General features: G+C 43.6%; 1 protein-coding gene across 1 annotated transcript in view; it reads left to right on the top strand.

Annotated features, from left to right (window-relative positions):
- The window catches only part of GABBR1 (gamma-aminobutyric acid type B receptor subunit 1), a 169,916-nt gene that overhangs the window by 90,872 nt on the left and 58,491 nt on the right, over positions 1-20,553 (top strand). Inside the window, exon 9 of the mRNA XM_033915912.1 lies at positions 1,094-1,171. Within this exon, the coding sequence (XP_033771803.1) occupies positions 1,094-1,171 (78 nt within the window). The remainder of the gene's footprint in view (positions 1-1,093; positions 1,172-20,553) is intronic.

Here is a 20,553-nt window from a genome sequence, read left to right on the forward strand (position 1 = left end):
AAACTCTATCTCTGAGGATTCTGGGTTTCCATCAAACCCTTTGTTACCATTCAGGATTATGGGACTGCATTATATTCCACCACAGAAGAGTCTTGATTGCACCTTTACTCTACTGTTTCGGATTTGAGATTCTGTTATCTTCTTGTGGACTTTATGATCCCACCTCCATCTTCAAGGGCTCCTTCTTTACTGAAGACTCTTGCAGTACACAGTTTTATGTTGTCCACTGAGGACTCAAGGATTGTAAACTTTACTTGTTCAATATAAGAGGCGAAAGACTCCGGAGTAATCTGAAGAAATAGTAGTAGATGCGTGGAACAGTCTCCCGGAAGAGGTGGTGGAAACAGAGACTGTGTCTGAATTGAAGAGGGCCTGGGATAGGCACGTGGGATCTCTCTGAGAGAAAAAGAGATAATGGTTACTGCGGAGTAATCTGAAGAAATACTTTTTTACAGAAAGGGTAGTGGATGCGTGGAACAGTATCCCGCAAGAGGTGGTGGAGAAAGACTATGTCTACATTCAAGAGAGCCTGGGATAGGCACGTGAGAACTCTCGGAGAGAGAAAGAGACAATGGTTACTGCGGATGGGCAGACTAGATGGGTCATTTGGCCTTTATTTGCCATCATGTTTCTATAACCATAAAGTTCTATGACATCACAATGCAGGTGTAAAGAGCCTTAGCCAATAAGAAGAGGAGATGCAAATGTTAAAGAGTCTTAGCCAATAGGGAGAGGAAGAGATATTGGTTACTGCAGATGGGCAGACTAGATGGGTCATTTGGCCTTTATTTGCCATCATGTTTCTATAACCATAAAGTTCTATGGCATCACAATGCAGGTGTAAAGAGCCTTAGCCAATAAGAAGAGGAGATGCAAATGTTAAGAGTCTTAGCCAATAGAGAGAGGAAGAGATATTGGTTACTGCAAATGGGCAGACTAGAAGGGGCATTTGGCCTCTATCTGCTGTCATGTTTCAAAGGTTTCTATGCTCGTACTTTGTTATTCTATCTGCTGAAGTTCTAAAGGTTTTTCCCCTACATCTGCTACTGATGGCTTTTGAGACTGAACCCATTTACCCCTCTTCTCTTCACAGGGGGCAGTTATAAGAAGATTGGCTACTATGACAGCACAAAAGACAACCTTTCCTGGTACAATGCTGACAAATGGATTGGTAAGTGACTTAATTTTAATTTAATTTAAAATGGCTTCTATAGTCCTCTTCTACCAGTTGCATTTTGAGGCAGGTAAAAAGGTAAGAAATAAAAAGACATTTATTCCCCCATTTAACAAGATTTATTATCTCCCATTATCCGCAAAAAAGTCCCAGGAGGTTATGGAAGGGGAAAATATGCAATCTTCACAGGCTTAAACTCAGGCTATATCTGATGTTGGTAGTCCTTCCATATATATATATATATATATATATATATATACAGTGGTACCTTGGATTACGAGCATAATCTGTTCCAGGAGCATGCTCGTAATCCAAAATGCTCGTTTATCAAAGCGAGTTTCCCCATAGGAAATAATGGAAACTCGCTCAAGGCCCAGCACCGGAGGCAGATTTTCGGGCACCGGCACAGCACAGCACAGCACAGCACAGGACATGCTGGTGCAGGTGCGGAGGCTACATCAAAGTAAGAAGAGGGTTCGGATGGGTTGGGGGAACCTCAGGTTGCGGCGGGGGGGTGCCCGATGGCGGCGGGGGGGTGCCGGATTGCGGGGGGGAGGGTGCCAGTTCGCAGGGGGGGCGCTCGCAAATCGAGGCGCGCTCGGTTTACGAGGCACCAGGTCTTGCAAAACACTCGCAAACCGGTGCACTCGTAAACCAAGGTACCACTGTATATATATATTTAATTTTCTAAAATACATAATATATATAATATACACAAAACATATTTCAATATTTTGGGCCCCATTCCAATGTTCGATCCGGATTCCTTTTGATTACGGCTTGGCTCTTGAAAGGGAATGCCTAGTTAAGAAAGGTTATTCAGATCTACACTCTTGGGGTCCCGGAGACTTTCCACCTCTTGGGCTTTTGTGCGAGTTTGGCATATCCTTCAGGAGTGGTGTACCGAGCGTGGCGTGGTTCCCGGTCGCATCTCTTTGCCTCACATATTGGAGTTCTTGCAGGATGGCCTGGACATGGGCCTTGCCTGGTTTTCCCTCTGGGTTCAGCTTGCGGCTTTGTCTGCATTTTGCAGGTTGCTACATGGTTGGCATTTGACTTTCAAAGCGGTTATATATATTTAGACTGATCCATAAGGCTCTAACTTTAGCATTTGAAGCTATAAGTTCAGGTCAACCTTGTCACTTGTCAAAAGTTTTGGACCCATGGAGGGGCATAATTAAAACCAATGTCTAAGTCCCCTTTTGGCCTAAGGGCCTTCGCAATATATTTGCTATTTTTGAATAATACCTAAACCTGCAACAAGTTTAATCAACTTGGATGAGGCAGAAAACATAAAGGAGGGATCTGGCAAAGCCTGAGGAATGGTTTACAGTTTGGCAGCTAAAAAATGCACTTCGGCTGAAAAACCCTGAGAGGATGGTAAAGTATACGAGAGGCATTCAATAATTTATCTACCTGAGTATGAACAAAAGTAGCAAGCATGTTGAAACAAGTCTGTGCTTGTTGTGACATGACTCAAGGTTACTCATGCACAGTTGCAACTCAGTGCAAGTCAGGATGTCAGGAGAGTCCTCATGCGAATCAAGAAAGAAACTGTTAGATTTGGAATACTGTTCAGTGTAAAATTTCTCACAAAAGAATGAAAAAAGCCAAAGAAGATCCATGAATGCTTGACTTCAGTTTTTGATGAGTCTGCCCCATCATCCTACAAAGTTTAAGTGGGGTAGAGAGTGCAATGAAGATGACCCTCACACTGGACAGCCTCTGGAAGCAACTTCCACAGAAATGTGTAAGAAAGTTGAGGTTCTAATTTTATCAGACCGATGAATTAAGGTTTCCTGAATAATTCATGAAATGGGCATCTCGGCAGGTACATCCAAGGTTAGTGCAAGATGGATTCCAAGAATGCTGATGCCATATCAAAAGGCCACGAGGTTCTAGTGCTGTCAGTAGAACTTGGAGATGCTCCATGAAGATCAAGTGAATTTTTTTCATCATTTGGTGACTGGAGATGCGACTTGAGTCTATCATAAAGATCCTGAGTCCAAACTGGAGGCAATACAGTTGAAACAAGTCATTCCCCACCCCAAAAAAGTTCAAGATAGAAAAATCTGCAGGCCAGGTCATGGCAACTGTCTTCTGGGATGATGAAGGACTTTTGATTCTGGAGTTCATGCCATACAAAGACAACCATAACCAGGAAAAGTAAAGCTAACACAATGATCGCTTTGCGGGAGTCAATCAAGGAGAAAAGACAAGGAAAACTCACAGCAATTGTGCTGCTTTTTCACGACAATGTGACAGTCATGACAATCACAGGCTGCCATCCAAGAATGTGGGTTTCAACAGCTGAACCTTCCACCCTACTGTCCTGACCTGTTCAGAGTTTTGAAGAAATCTCTCCTTGGACAGCGGTTTTCAAGTAATTAAGATGTCAAGGAAGCTGTGATGTCCTAGTTTGAAGGTCAAACAGAAGAATTCTTTTCAAAGGGGTTAAAGTCATCACAGGAAGAGTGGGTGTAGTGTATAGAGCTTTCAGGGGACTCCATTGAAAAATAAAACAAAAACTTTTTTGAAATCTTTTCTTTCCTACTGAGGTAGATCAATTATTGAACACCCCTTGTAGGCGATGACAAGCAGGACCTAAGAGTGATCATATCTAGTGATCTTAAGATGGCCAATTAGATAGAAATGGAGACAGGAAAAGAGAGTGGCTTGCTTGGGTGCATTAGAAGTAACCAGAAGGAAAAAAGGAGGAGATAGTGTCTCTACTGTAGCAAAACCAGTAGCAGAGCTGAAGTTCAGTCCAGGACTCTCTATCTTTCCTGCCTGAACCTAACAGGTTAATAATGATATGCTTGTCTTAGTATACAGTTTCACTTTTTTTTCTCCATATTAATGACCTTTTGGTCTTGGTAGGGTGGCATCATCTCTGTCACTGCTGTCACCACTGTGTCATACATTTAAGGCCTAAATGTCAGCATGGTATCTTTTATAACGATTAATAAGCATGAGAGCTCCCTCCACCCCATGCTGAGGGTTACTAAGCAACAGATCAGTAGGCACCATGGGAAGCCTTCCAAGATTTTTCAGCTCATTTTTACTGGGAGGGGGAGATGGGCTAATGTGGTGCCCAAAAATGTAAGTACTGTGCTTCCATGAGGACTGTTCTGGAAGTTAACTATGAAAGTGGAGACCAAAACTTTCAATGAGAAAGAACTGCATGGTATTGCAAGAGCTGAGGTGGAGAAAAACACTCTGCGACTGCAGTTTTTTTATCCAGTGCACAAACGCACAGTCATTCAGTGCTCCCTGCAGCTTTCTTTAATGCTGAGTGAATGCAGCTTCAGCCAGTGCACACGACTCTTCCGTAGCGCTCTTTACAACTTTTCCAGTACCTAGGTGGCACCAAGCTGTGGCGGGAAGCACCAATGAGCTTTGCCAGGTGATGTGTGTCACTGTATTAGGCTGGAATGAGGTGCAATGGAGGAAGATCCTAATAGGTTGGAACTTCAGAAGTGAATCCTCCACATAGGTCTTTGTGATGCTGAACCCATACAAATTATATGAACACTGTGATTGTAGCAGGTTTCCGGGTCTCGCCACGTCTGTGTAGAAAGAACCGATGTTTCAGCCATCATGCTGTGGCTTTCTTCAGCATATGCTGTGAGGTCTGCAGTGTGTCTTTATATATAGTGGGTTCACGGACCTGATTGAGAACAGGGCAGTCTGTGGGTCAAGAAATTTGAATTTTTGGCAGGAAAGTTTATTGGATACCCAAAAAAACAATGCTTGGGAAAAATGAATTAGCACCACGTGGGTAATACGTGAAATACTATTAACAAGAAAAAGATTACTCACTTTGATAACTATAACACTACTTTCTCAAAGGGCCTGAGCACTTTTTATACCTTTGAGAAACTGGTGTTATAGTTATTAAAGTGGGTAATCTTTTCCTTGTTAATAGGAAAGTTTGTTGGGCAGACCTGATTGAGAACAGGGAAGTCTGTGGGACATTAATTTGAATTTTGGCGGGAAAGTTCGTTGGAACTCCAAGATGATTGTCAAAAAAGAGTCTGGGACTTAAGAGATTTCTTGACCCACAGACTGCCCTGTTCTCAATCAGGTCATTTTCTTCCTACTCTTCCCTAAAGGGGGAGGGTTTCCTACTTTATCCGAGCTGAGCAGGAGTCCTCCACCCACAGTCTCACCAATAGAGGGTGCTGTTTTACTGTCACATTTTTCAATTGTGAGGGACAGGCAAGTTCTGCAGGACTCCAGGGAACATACCTGTCCTTAGCGACTGAAAATATTCCACCCCCTAGTGGTAGCAATGCAGCTGGAGGACACCTGCTCAGCTTAGAGGGAACAAGTTACTAACCCTTTTTTCTTCCAAATGATAGTAAAATTTTGCATATAATGATCAGTCCAAATAACCCTATTGCATTCATTGCCTTGAAAAATGATAGCTTTTGAAAGATTTTTGGAAAAAGAAAACAGATCCAAACGATGACCCTTTTCACGCATAGCTCCTTCAACATAATATTGTGATCCGAAAGAATTTAAAAAAGCTAAAAAATTTAAATCATTTCTATCCTCCAAGTGCAAATTTCGTATCTCCTGGCAACAGCACATGATTAAAGTTAAGAACATTATGTGCAATAAAATCATATATATTAGTCTGAACTTCATTCCATATTCCAGGTGGGCAATAAAACAAAATGCAACGTAGAGAATCCAAATGAGAATTCATCTTCACCTTAAGACATTACCGGTAACTCAAAAAAAAAAAAGAAGCTACAGTATATTTAACTTCATTCTCAAATCCACTTGTAAAAAAATCTTTATGAACATACCACCAGTCCTCCACCCTTTTTTGCTATTTTAGGTAAAATTTGTAACCAACAGGACACATCTCTCTAATTTTCGGGTCAGAGTAAAAGTAAAACCAAGGCCCTCTTTTAGCGCGTGTTTAGCGTGTGCTAAAAAGCATAGCCCACCTTAGTAAAAGAGGGGGCAAATCATGAGATCCGGTGGTTGTTCCTCTGAAAACTCCCCAATAATATCATTTTTATTGTTTAATAATCTACCATTCGTGTAGTAGCAATGCATAAAAGTATAAGATTGATGGTCTAATTTACTAATTGGAACTTTAACCACATTATGGGATTGCAGTTGGACTTTTTTCTGGAACCTCAATCTGTTGGAGCGTTTATAATTACAATTACCCCGTACTGTTGGAATAGCATACTGCATATGTTCTGAACAATCTAATCCACATGAAGCAATTAATCTACCTTTGGGATACACAATGCTATTCGGTTTCCAATACCCCTAGTCAGAATAAATGGATTTGGGCCTAATAAATGGCAAAGAAATGGTTCCCGTTCGTTCACAAAGAGCAGCAGTATCGGCGAGTAAACTAAAGACTTGTCCATTTTTGCCATTATTAAACTCAGCAATAAAACCACAAGTAGAGTAAATTAATTTCAGATCACAGAATGGTTAAAGTTTCAAATGAAACCACACAGCGGGATGAAAAGTTTCAAATAAGAACATATAAGAAGAACATAAGAAGTTGCCCCCGCTGAGTCAGACCAGAGATCCATCTTGCTCAGCGGTCCGCTCCCGCAGCGGCCCATCAGGCCTAGTGCCTGAACAGTGATCCCTGATTAATTTTATAATTTTACCTCACTGCTTCTCAGATATTATAGCACAGTTCCTGATATCAAAAGGGTGGAGCAAGCAACAGTGCAGACAATTTCTTTATTGGCTTTAAACAAAACACTCCCTGAATCCTGTTGCTTCACAGGGATCAGGCACACAGAAAAACAGTCTCTTGCTTTGACAAAAGTCCTGAGCTGAGCCTGGAGCTGGTCCTGCCATGCTCGAAACACAGAGTACAAAAAGTCTTCTTCCAAATAGGTAGCAAGGTCTGTTCCCAGCCAGACCTTAGAACAGGGCTCATAAGAATTGCCGCTGTTGGGTCAGACCAATGGTCCATCCTGTCCAGCAGTCCACTCATGCGGCGGCCCCAAGGTCAAGACCAGTGCTCCAAATGAGTCCAGTCTCACCAGTTTAGCATGAACTTGTCCAACTTTGTCTTGAAACCCTGGAGGGTGTTTTCCCCTATAACAGACTCCGGAAGAGCTCATATGTAGTAGGATTACCACATGTCCGGGAAAGGAAGGAGGAGGGAGGGATTCTAGACTAAGGCAAGGGGGAGGGGAAGGGAAAGACAGAGAGATGCCAGACCACAAAGGGGGAAAAGAGGGAAAGGAAAGAGATGCCAAATTGTGGGAAGGAGAAGATAAAGATCCCAGACCATAGGATGGGGGAAAGGGGGAAGACAGATAGCCCATAGGAGAAGGAAAGAGAAGGAGGAGATGGTTTCTCTGGATATGTGCTCTTTTTGAGGACTGTGGCGGAAGTCCGGACGGCTTTTTAATTTTATAACTTTTGTTAGGGAAACTGGAAATTTAGTATCCCCTAAGCAGTTTGCACATCTATCTGAAGTCTCTTCCCCCCCACCCCCCACATACACACCTATTCGGAGTCCTTCCTGCTCCCCCTTGCGGAATCAGATGCTTGCTCACCCAGTGCTGTGGTAAGTCTTTGGCCATCGGCAACGTGACTGAAATAAACATGGCCCTGAAACTCCTCCTTTGCTACTGCTTCCACATAGGCAGAAAGCAGTAGCAGAAAGAAAGCTTCCAGGTCGCCGAAGGCAGCGTACATATTTCAGTCACCCTGTAGATGGCCCAAAGACATACAGCAGTGCCGGGTGAGCAAGTATCGGACCCCGGGGGGGAGGAGGCGGGGGAAGCGGAGAATAGCATGGGAGGGTAAGAGAGATGTTGGACCATGGGGATGGGGAGAAAAGGGAAGTGTTACCTTTGAAAGCTCATCATAAAATGCATTGAGTTAGTCCAGTTAAAAAAGGCATCACTTTATTTCCTTTGTTTTTTGTTTTATTTCTTTATACTACCTTCAAAAGTGGACTGACATGGCCACTACACCATTTCACTCAATTAAGTGATTGAAATGTGTCCATTTTCAGAATTTACATCTGCTGTCTATATTTTGCAGTTCAGGAGAAATGTATTTCTTTCTATTTCTCTGGTGTTGTACCGCATGCAGAGTCTGGCATCTTAGGGTTTTGTTTGTGTATATTAGGACTTTTAGTTTGTGGTCCTGTATTTGCATAGGGTTTATCTGTGTTCTGCACGTGTGACCAAGGCCAGGTGTTCTGGTAGGAATGAATGTCGTGAAGCATTATTGGTGTCATGTCCCCAAGAAGGAAGATATCTGTTGGCAATTTGTCCGGGTTTTGGAAGGCCCCAAGTTTGGGGCCGCATCTGCAAGGCCTCTGTACATGTGTGGCTATTGAAATCACATGCATGTGTGCATGAGTGTGATGTCATCACGTCAATGTCCACGTATACGCAGAGGCCCTCTAGATGCAGGCTAGAACTCGGGGAAGGAGGCCTGAGGTTCATGTGGGGGTGGGGCCACATGTCTTCATTTTTTTAAAGAGGAAATCTGGTAACCCTAATATGGAGTGAGTACAAAGAATTGGCTTACCTCAGCAAAGAAGTATCTGGATGTTGAAGTCAAGAAGTATGCTGATGCCACTTCTTCCTCCTACTCCCCTGGGCCTCCCTAATCTAGGGTTACCATATCGCTTCAGAAAAAGGAGGACAGATTGAGACATTCAGGTTTTACTTCCATTACTGACGTCAGAGGAGGACAGCTCCGAACTCCGAAGTAGTGCAAAGATTGCTGGCATCGCAATCTTGCTGCAGACTGCTTTCTTAAGGTAAACGCCGGTGTGGGGAGGCCAGGGGTGGTGAGCAGTCCTTCGGGGTGGGGCGAGCAGTCCTTCGGCGTGGGGGGTGGGGGGGACAGGCCTTCAGGGGGGAAAGGCCTTCAAGGGGGGGGGGGACAGGCCTTCAGGGGGGATGCAGGCCTTCAAAGGAGGGGACAGAGGCCTTTAAGGGGGACAGGCAGGCCTTTGGGGGTGGGATGCAGGCAGGCCTTCAGGGATGGGACAAGCCTTCGGGGGGATGCAGGCCTTCAAGGGGGGGAACAGGCCTTTAAGGGGGACAGGCAGGCCTTTGGGGGGTGGGATGCAGGCAGGCCTTCAGGAGTGGGATGCAGGCCTTCAGGGGGGATGCAGGCCTTCAAAGGGGGGGGAACAGGCCTTCAAGGGGGGATACAGGCCTTTAAGGGGGGACAGGCAGGCCTTTGGGGGTGGGATGCAGGCAGGCCTTCAGGGGTGGAATGCAGGCCTTCAAGGGGGGGGACAGTTCTTCAGGGGGAGGTGCAGGCCTTCAGGAGGGACAGACCTTCAAGGGAGGGGACAGGGATGCAGGCGTTCAAGGGGGGGGACAGGCCTTCAGGGGTGGGATGCAGACCTTTAAGGGGGGACAGGCCTTCAGTACACGGAGGGAGGGAGGGAAGGGGGGTTCAAAGAGACGTGCATATGCCGGACTTTGGGAGGGAAGAAATAATGGGTCTGAAAATAGAAGAGAGGGAGAGAGATGATGGACCATGGGATTTAGGGATGAAAGTTACAGAAAGGGAGAGATGATGGACCCTGGGGTGGTGGGAAAGGGGGGGGATAGATGCTGGATGAAAGGGTAGTTAAGAAAAGGTGGATCTGTGGAGGGAGACGAAAAAAAGGAAAGATGCCAGACTTCCTGGGGAGGGAAGGGAAACAGAAGGGGAGGACAGGGATGACAGATGGAGGTTAGCATAGAAAAAGAAGAAAGAAGGAGATCCTGGCAAGCAAGTTATCAGAAGACAACCAGAGCCTAGAACCAACAAGATTTGAATAATGATCAGACAACAAAAGGTAGAAAAACTAATTTCATTTTCTGTTTTGTGATTACAATATTTCAGATTTGAAACATGTATCCTGCCAGAGCTGGTGTTAGACCGCAAACGTGAGCTAGGATTTAACAGAGAGAAGAAAAGTCTTTGTTTGTTTTGTTTACATCACAGCGCCAGTGTGGTTAGGAGAAGGCAAAGGGGGTGAAGAGGCTATAAAATAAACCCACCAGGAGGGGAAGGGGCAACGTCACCAACCAAGATGGAAGCCTGACGAGGAGGCTCCGTCTCCAGCTGCCGAAAATAAACCCACCAGGATGTTTGAAAAAAAACCACCCAATTGGGCAGGAAAATCGAATCGAATCGAAAAACCAATTCAATAGGCTGAATCGAATCAAATCAAAATTTTTTTCCTGAATCGGGCAGCACTGGTTCTGACAATGTCAGGGGGAGTATCCAACAGGGATAGTGGTAGTGTTCTATAGACTTCCTCACACCCCCAAACAATTTATACCTTCAGATAGACATTTTATGCAACACAGAGAATGGCAGGAAGTTTGGAAGCAGGGAATAAGCAAATGAGAACAATTATGGAAGGTCAACAGGGATCAATAAGACTTATCACGGCTATATAACCTGATCAATCAGAGATGAAATTGTCCTATATGAAGGAGTGAGAAAGAAACAGGCAGGGTGGTATATACTGTAGTGTTACCATATTGCTCCAGAAAAAGGGGGACGGATTGAGACATCCAGGTTTTACTTCCATTGCCCGGGTGTCTCAATCCGTCCTCCTTTTTCTGGAGCCATATGGTAACCCTAGTATATAGAGTGAGTGACATTGCTGAAGGGTAAGAAGGAAAAGTGTGCCTTTTTGAAGATGATACCAAGATTTGTAACAGAGTAGACACCGAAGAGGGAGTGGAAAATATGAAAAAGGATCTGCAAAAGTTAGAGGAATGGTCTAATGAACTGGCAACTAAAATTCAATGCAAAGAAATACAGAATAATGCATTTGGGGATTAATAATCGGAAGGAACCGTATATGCTGGGAGATGAGAAGCTGATATGCACGGACGGGGAGAGGGACGTAGGGGTGATAGTGTCCGAAGATCTAAAGGTGAAAAAACAGTGTGACAAGGCGGTGGCTGCTGCCAGAAGGATGCTGGGCTGTATAAAGAGAGGCCTAGCCAGTAGAAGGAAGAAGGTGTTGATGCCCCTGTACAGGTCATTGGTAAGGCCCCACTTGGAGTATTGTGTTCAGTTTTGGAGACGGTATCTGGCGAAGGACGTAAGAAGACTTGAAGCGGTCCAGAGGAGGGCGACGAAAATGATAGGAGGCTTGCGCCAGAAGACGTATGAGGAGAGACTGGAAGCCCTGAATATGTATACCCTAGAGCAGTGGTTCCCAAACCTGACCTGGGGGACCCCCAGCCAGTCAGGTTTTCAAGATATCCCTAATGAATATGCATGAGAGAGATTTGCATACCTGTCACTTCCATTATATGCAAATCTCTCTCATGCATATTCATTAGGGATATCTTGAAAACCTGACTGGCTGGGGGTCCCCCAGGACAGGTTTGGGAACCACTGCCCTAGAGGAAAGAGGGACAGGGGAGATATGATTCAGACGTTCAAATACTTGAAGGGTATTAACGTAGAACAAAATCTTTTCCAGAGAAAGGAAAATGGTAAAACCAGGACATAATTTGAGGTTGAGGGGTGGTAGATTCAAGAGCAATGTTAGGAAATTCTATTTTACGAAGAAGGTGGTGGATGCCTGGCATGCGCTCCCAAGAGAGGTGGTGGAGAGGAAAACGGTGACTGAGTTCAAAGAAGCGTTGGATGAACAAAGGATCTAGAATCAGAAAATAATATTAAACATTGAACTAAGGCCAGTACTGGGCAGACTTGCACGGTCTGTGTCAGTATATGGCCATTTGGGGGAGGATGGGCTGTAGAGGGCTTCAGTGGCTGGGAGGGTTTAGATGGGATGGAGTAGGTTTCAACGGAGATTTCGGCAGTTGGAACCCAAGCACAGTACTGGGTAGAGCTTTGGATTCTTGCCCAGAAATAGCTAAGAAGAAAAAATAAAAAAAATTTAAATTGAATCAGGTTGAGCAGACTGGATGGACCATTCGGGTCTTTATCTGCTGTCATCTACTATGCTACTATGTATAGGAGAAGAAAATCTACTGATAAATTGTCAGTCTCAGCAGGTATAAAAGAAACAAACTAGAAAGTATTATTGAGATGATATATAACTTCTGTTCCTGTGGGTGGTTCTTCGCCAGGCAGGTTTCATGGAGTCTTGCAGAGTTTGCCTGTCCCTCAAATGTGATAGCAAAACAGCACCCCCACTGGCAGGACAGTAGGTGGAGGACTCCCGCTTAGCTTAGAAGGAACAGTGTACAGTATAGTATTCCCATACCGCTTGAGTAAAATTACAACAGCCTATCCAAATGAGTGCTAGAAGGGATGTGGAGCATTGGGCACTTCTATATGTGGCAGAAGTTTTAGAAAGAAATCAAATCAATTATAGCACACTGGGGACAGCTTGAAATAATCACCTGCCTCCTGGGGTGGAAAGATGTCAACCCCAAGACAAACTAATACAGATGTGCTATTTGACGGCATGGAGAGAGAGAGCCTCGCAGTGGAGAGCTAACAATTTGCCAAGTGTAGCACAGTGGCAGACCAGACTGTGGAAAATTGTGATAATGGAACTGATGACTGCTATTAGGCAGAACAGGAAAGACCAATTTGCAAGTGTGAGATTATCTGGGAAGGGATGGGAGGGAGGGAGAGAGGAAGACAATGGACAAGCTTTTGCTGAGTTTGAGGGAACTGGACAGAGTATAAGTGAAAAATGTATAAGTGAAAAATGAAAAGGTTTTATGCTGTCGGTTAATATTGGGACCCTTTTACTAAGCTGCAAGTTGCTCAGAATGCCACTGCATGAATTATTGTACTTTGAAATTTGATCACATCACTCCCATATTACGGGATTTGCATTGGCTACCAATTGGTTCACGTGTTGAATTTAAGGTTTTGTGCTTAAATTTTTAAAACTTTTAAATGCCAAGAGACTGGTGATGCCGAGTTCCTCGTTGCATTTCTATCAACCATCACGGGTTCTACAGTCTGTGGACAAGATGTACCTGGAAGTACCGACCATGAATATGGTTAGACTCGCGGGTCTTCAACAAGCCATGTTGACTATACAAGGGTCTACATTATGGAATGCATTGCCTACTGAGATTTTTTTTTTTTTTTTTTTTAAAGGCATCAAGTGTTTTACAATTTAGGAAAATGGTGAAAACTATGTTATTTGAGCATGTGTTTTCCTAACTTAAACCGTGACTTGCACAGCCAAAAGCAGCACCAATCAAATATATATAGAGAGAGAGATCTAGGGATCTTCAGACTGCCAATCCAGTAACATAACTCAGACTAGCTGAAATCCTTATTAATCCCAATTGCTTGATCTCATAATATTCTTATTCATGTTAAGCAGAGCAGTGTTTTGAACTCAATTCAATGCAAGTACATACAAAATAACAACAGAGAATTCCTTCCAACATCGGTCTCCTGGTATTCTTTCTCCCTGTCATATAGAGGATTTAATTCAATGCAGTCTTCCAAGGAATGTGTAAATGACTCCCTTACTATTCTAGTCTTTTCCTGAAAATAATTTGCTAGGCTAGTCTCATCAGGTTGTTGCAATGTAGAATTGGTAGTAATATCGATGGTCGATATTAATGAATTGAAGATCCTGAAAAGGTGCTTGGATGAATTTCTTGATTGATTAAGCAGGTTATCATAATATAGTTTCTTAGCGTTGGCTATTGCCAACTTATTTATCATCTCCCCCTCAACTATTTTTATCTGGTGTGGATTATGTGGCCAACGCTCTGTATGACATCATTCGAAAGCTGTTCACCTAGTTGAGTTTTTTCGTATTATCATGATTGTATTTGACACTGACCTTGTCGTGCTCCTAAGTTATTTGCACTTGTACCCTCACCATGCATGTACGGTCTTCTACTTAATTTCTGTTAACCACATCAAATTTCTTGATGTATTGCGGTATACAAATAAAATTTTATGTTATGTTATTTCTCTTATCCAAATGATATATTGTTCCTATTTCTGGTGTTTCTTCCATGTCCTCTCCAGCTTTCTGATTTTTGTTCTTATGTCTATCTTAAGTGTATCTGAGAACCAAGGATTGGGTTTTTTTTTCTGTTTTAATTTAACAATTTTGGTTGGGGCAATTTCATTTAGAACTGATGTGAGTTCCTGCCAGGAGGTTAAGGCCTTATCTATATCTTTGCCCATGGGTTTTAACTTATCCATAATCCGGTTCAAGAATACCTCCGGTGGTATCTTATTACGTTTTTCCACAGTTGCCTCTTCAATGGTTGTTGATAAATTTGTTATGGGTAATTTTAGATAGAAATTCAATAAATACTGATCACACCAGAGAACAGGTTCCTATTTAACATGGTCTATCAAGACCTTTAGATATGAGGGGTGTTCAATAATTTATTTACCGGAGTATGAAAGAAAGTAGCAAGCATGTTGAAACAAGTCTGTGCATGTTGTGACTTGTCTCAAGGTTACTTATGCACAGTTGTGGCTCAGTGTGAGTCTAACATTCCAAGAGACAGGATGTCAGCAGAGTCCTTCTGCGAATCATGAAACTGCTAGATTTGGCGTACCATTCAGTGATAAAATTTCTCACAAAAGAAGGGAAAAAGCCAAAGGAAATCCATGAACGCAGAGATGTGGAGAGCGGCCTGCCCCATCATCCTACAAAGTAAAATTTTGGAACAAGCAGTTTAAGTGAGATAGAGTCCATTGAAAATCACTCCCCTCCCCCATGAACAACACCATCTCAATGATACTCAACTGGAACAAAATCATATCCAAAACCCTAGATACTGTATCCCCCCTCCACCCATGCATAATAAAATCAAACCGAACTTCGCCCTGGTTTACAGAGTCCTTAAGACTAGACAAACAACTATGCAGACAGCTAGAGAGGAAATGGAGGAAAAACAAGACACCAGAACACAATGGAGAGCAGCCATCTAATATAATAAAACGGTAAGCCGCGCATGCGCACTTCCTAAGCGTGGGTCCGTTTTCCGTGAGCTGTAGCGACCCATAGGAAGTGCACATGTGCGGCTTACGGTCTGGCCTCACGCGAGGCAAGACAACTGCGCGCCCTTCTCTGCTCTCCACCTGCAGAGCGGCGGCTGCCGCCTGCTAGCACACCCTGCCCTCTCCAAGCCGGGACCGCAGCCAGCCAACGATCGCCTCCACAGCGCGGAACAAGTCGACGACTCCCCCCTCCCGCACCAACCGCTGCCGCTCCTGTTTGAAGCGGCCTGATGAGGTTCGCGGCCGGCTGTAGCGAACCTTGCAGGCCGCTCTCCACATGAAGCACGTTCCCTCTGACGCAATCGCGTCAGAAGGAACATGCTACCATATGGAGAGCGGCCTGCGAGGTTCAAAACAGCCGCCCATGAACCTAAGCAGGCCGCTTTGAACAGGAACAGGAGCGGCAGCGGCGGCACTCCCCCCTCCTTTCAGCGGCCGGCAAACAACATGGAGGACTGCTTCCGGGAGGAATCGGCTTCCAGCCTCATATCTCAGGCCTGACCCGCGACTCAAAGGGGAGAGGATATGCTGGATGGAGGGAGCAAGACAGATACTGGTTAGAAGACTGAAAATAAAGGGGGAAGAGAGAGAAAGAGAAGATGCTGGAAGGGAGGAGTTAGCAAAAAAAAAAAAAAAAAACCTCCCCAAAAAACAAACAACTGGAGAAATAGAAGCAGATAGAGATGCAGAAAAATAAATGGAGGAAAACTGAAAGATAAGGTTAAAGTCTGAGATGGATGTAGGAGAGGAAGTGAAGACAGGAATGAGAGAAGAGCCAGATAGACTGCAAACCCTGGTAAGAAAATTGAGAGAAGAGAGCAGAAACTGGGATAAACATGAATAAAATGGCCAGACAATAAAAGTAGAAAAAAAGAATTTTATTTTTAATTTCATTAACAGAAAATGCAGTTTTACTGTAAATTTGCACTGCTTTCTTTTTATATTCCAAAGTGTATAGTGTTTTTTCTCTTTCTCTGGTGTTGAACTGCATATTGCTGGACAGGGGGAGCAGGAAGAGGTGCTGATGGACAAGGGGGGGAATGAAGGGAGGCCTACTGCTGGACAGGGGGAGCAGGAAGAGGTGCTGATGGACGAGGGAGCAGGAAGAGGGGTGAGGTAAAATAAAGGGAGAATGCTGTTGGATAAGGCGAGCAGTGATGGGGTGGGGTAGGACACAGGGGAGGTAAAAGGAAGGGAGAATGAACAGGGGGAGCAGACAAGGGGTGGTGGTGGACAGCCAAGGAAAAAAAAAGAAAGAAAGATAGAAATACAGAAAGCGGCTAAGGAGAGAGAAAAAGAAATAAAGACAGACACACACACACACATATTCTAGCACCCGTTAATTTAACGGGCTTTAAGACTAGTAAATAAATATAAGGACAATATATCCAAAACAAAGAAAAATTACTACGCCAGAAGAATAGGAGGCAACATAACCGACAGCAAAAACTGTTCTGTATAGTACAACTGACATCCCCCCCAAACCAAGAATCTGCAACCTTCTCTAATAAAATCTCAGCCCAAGAACTTGCAGATTTCTTCCTCAACAAAGTCAAGTTGATCCAATCGGAAGTTGCTAGGACAGCCTCAACAAACACTTCCCAACACAACTATACGGAATGCACTGAACCCATAAAAGCAAACCATAACTGGTCCTCATTCACTAACCTATCCATCCCCGATACCAATAAGCTAATATCAAAGCTAGCCTTACGAAGCAGCCCTCTGGACAAATGACCTCCATACCTTCTTTCAGCAGCTCCGCATCATATCATCAACTGGCTCACCAACCTGTTAAATAGTTCCTTGAAACAAGGGCACCTACCCAAAGAAATGGGAAAAATAGCCTTGACCCCTATACCAAAAACAGCCCAAGCAGACCTCTCCATAGCATCTAACTACAGACCGATTGCTGGCATTCCGATCCTCACTAAAATCCTCAAGTCCCATGTCAGCAAGCAGCTTACCTCTTACATAAAGCAACACTCCTGCCTTCATACATCCCAATACGGCTTCCCAAAAAAGCACAGCACCAAGCTCCTCATCATCACCCTAATCACTAAAATCAAACAGTTGCTAAGTTTGGGTCATCAGGCAATATTACTCCAGTTTGATATCTCCACAGCCTTCGACTCAGTGGACCACCAATTACTCCTAACTAAACTCTCGGAAATCTGTATAACAGGAACTGTACTGAATTGGTTCACCGACTTCCTACAAAATCGTGAAGGCGTTCTTTGGCATCCCACAAAACTCCCCATTATCCCCAATCCTATTCAATTTATTCATGAGCTCAATGGGTCACATCAAAATGGAAGATGAAACGGTACTTCGTATGCCAATGACATCCTCCTCCTCATTCCCATAACCAATAACCATCCTAATATTGCCGAAAAAATCTCAAACAATATAGATAAAATTCAAACCTGGGCAACGAACAACAAGCTGAAATTGAACGCCACTAAGACCAAAGCCATTGGTTTACGCATGACACAACAGAATGTCATACCTAACCTCACTCTTCCATCAGGCATTACTCTCATAATGGAAAAATCCACCAAGGTACTATGGCTGCATCTTAGACAACACTCTCATAATGGAACCACAAATATCTAACCTTCAGAAAAAGACCATCTACACTATGCATCAACTGCAACTCACAAGATCATACTTCCACCCACACCACTTTGCTCTGATCGTTCAGATGATGGTCCTACCTCAACTGGACTATTGCAACTCCACCTACCTTGGCATCAACACTTCTCTCATCCACAATCTACAACTCATCCAGAACACAGCAGTTAGACTAATCTACAAATTAAAGAAATTTGACTCAATCACAACCTTCATCAGGCAATTACATTGGCTCCCAATATCATCCCAAATAATTTTCAAATCATCTTGTATCCTACACCAAATCCTATATGGAAGCTCAGCAGCCCCTCTCATCCAATTATTCTCTAATGTTTGGTCGACATCAAAAAGAATCCTTAACAGAATCCAACTAAATCTACCATCCACAAAAAACCTCCACTACAAGCCAATTTTCTACTCAATGCTAACTTATCTGGGTGTAAAAACCTGGAATGACCTATCAGAAGTTATCAGGACAGAGGCAAACTACACTACATTCAGAAAAAACCTGAAGACTCACCTCTTTGACAATTTTCAGTCTTAGTTTCTGTATAACTCCCCCCTACTTCTGAGTCCCCTCTCTTATTTCTCCATACCCCCTTCCTACTACTTTCCCCCTTCCTCCTTGATCTGTCGCCTTGAGCCTGTATAGCAGGGGTAGGGAACTCCAGTCCTCGAGAACCGTATTCCAGTCGGGTTTTCAGGATTTCCCCAATGAATATGCATGAAATCTATTTGCATGCACTGATTTCAATGCATATTCATTGGGGGAAATCCTGAAAACCCGACTGGAATACGGCTCTCGAGGACCGGAGTTCCCTACCCCTGCTGTATAGATATGTGCGACACAAAAATGGAAGATTAGATTATTAGACTCTCACACTGTGGAAGCAACTGCCACAGAAAAGTGCAAGAAAATTTAGGATATAATTTTGTCAGACAGAAGAATTAAGGTTTCCTGAATAGTTTAAGTGGCGTAGAGTCCATTGAAGATCACTCTCACACTGGATGACCTGTAGAAGCAACTTCCACAGAAATGTGCAAGAAAAATGAGGATTTAATTTTGTCAGACAGAAGAATTAAGGTTTCCTGAACAGCTGAAGAAATAGGCATCTTGGCAGGCACAGTTTGGAAAATAATTAAAGAAAAACTGGGCATGTCCAAGGTTAGTGCAAGATGGGTTCCAAGAATGCTGGCAACATGTCAGAAGGCCACGAGGCTCCAGTGCTTTCAGGAGAACTTGGAGATTCTCCATGAAGACCAAGTGAATTTCTTTCATCATTTGGTGACTGGAGATGAGACTTGGGTCTATCACAGAGAGCCTGAACCCAAAATAGAAGGGAAACGGGACTTGTATTCTGCCTTTTTGTGGCTTTGGCATGTCAAAGCTGACAGCCCAGGGTCAGAAGGAACAGCACTGGGATTTGATCTCACAACCTCTAGGTGCAGAGGCAGCAGCGATACCAGTGAGCCACACCTTTCTACCAATACAGTAGAAGCATAAGTCATCCCCACCCCAATAAATTTCAAGACAGAAAAATCCGCAGGCAGAGTCATGACAACTGTCTTCTGGGATAATGAAGGACTTTTGCTTTTGAAGTTAATGCCTCAGATAACAGCCATAACCGAGGAGAGTTACACCAACACAACGATCGCTTTGCAGGAGTCAATCAAGGAGAAAAGACAAGGAAAACTCACAGTAAGTGTGCTACTTCATCACGACAATGCACCAGTGCACACGTCACGATAATCACAGGCTGCCATCCGAGAATGTGGGTTGCAGCACCCTAAAGTCCTGACCTGCCTCCCTCGGATTATTTCTGTTCCGAGTTTTGAAGAAATTTCTCCATGGACAGCGGTGTTCAAGTGATGAAAACGTCAGGGACACTGTAACGCCCTGGCTGTGATGCTCTGGTTTGAAGGTCAAACAGAAGAATTATTTTCAAAGGGGTTAAAGTCATTGCAGGAAAAGTGCATGAAATGTATAAATTTTTTTGAAAACTCTTCTGTTTCCTACTGAGGTAGATATTGAATGCCCCTTGTATACATGTGAAGTCCCGACAGTGACTGTCCTTAGGTGTTGGATCATTTGGATGAGTAACAAAATTTAATTGTTCCAGTAAGTTTTTAAAGGAATATACTTTAGGATCAGCAAGCATATCCAGGTGTAGATTTATATCACCTAGAATTATCAGATTGGTAAAAGTTGTAGAGTAAAGGGAGATTAGGTTGAACAGTTTTTCCTCTACTATGTTCCAGTTACCAGGTGGCCTGTAAAACAGGAGTATGCCTAGATCTTTCCTGCTGCAGATCATATACTTTAATCCCTGGTCCTTGCTACTGTCTAGTAGACTCAAGGAGAGGAATGATCTATAAAGTAGGAGTAGGCCCCACCTCTAGTTTTTTGGTACAGTGGATCAGCTTGAAGCCCAGTGGGCAAAGTTCCACAAGAACCAGGGTAGTTATCATCTGGAATTCATTTTTCTGTGATGCATACTATTTCTGCTTGGCAACTAGTTATCAGATCTCTTGCAATCTGGACCTTATTATAAACCGAGCGAGCATTCAGATATAATTATGCATTCTATTACTCCTTTAAGGGTGTTTCTAGTCAAAGGATTATTTAGAGGAAGTTCAAGAGTTGGATCCAGTTCAATCATGTTTCACCCTAGTTCTAGCACTGAAACAGTTTTAGTAACCTTATTAGAAGATATGCATGGATGTTTAGATCACAAGAGTACAGGATTGCTGATTATATTAGGTCTTACAATCATCTTTGATAC

The sequence above is a fragment of the Geotrypetes seraphini genome, chromosome 12 (assembly GCF_902459505.1).
Source record: "Geotrypetes seraphini chromosome 12, aGeoSer1.1, whole genome shotgun sequence".
Lineage (NCBI taxonomy): Eukaryota > Metazoa > Chordata > Amphibia > Gymnophiona > Dermophiidae > Geotrypetes > Geotrypetes seraphini.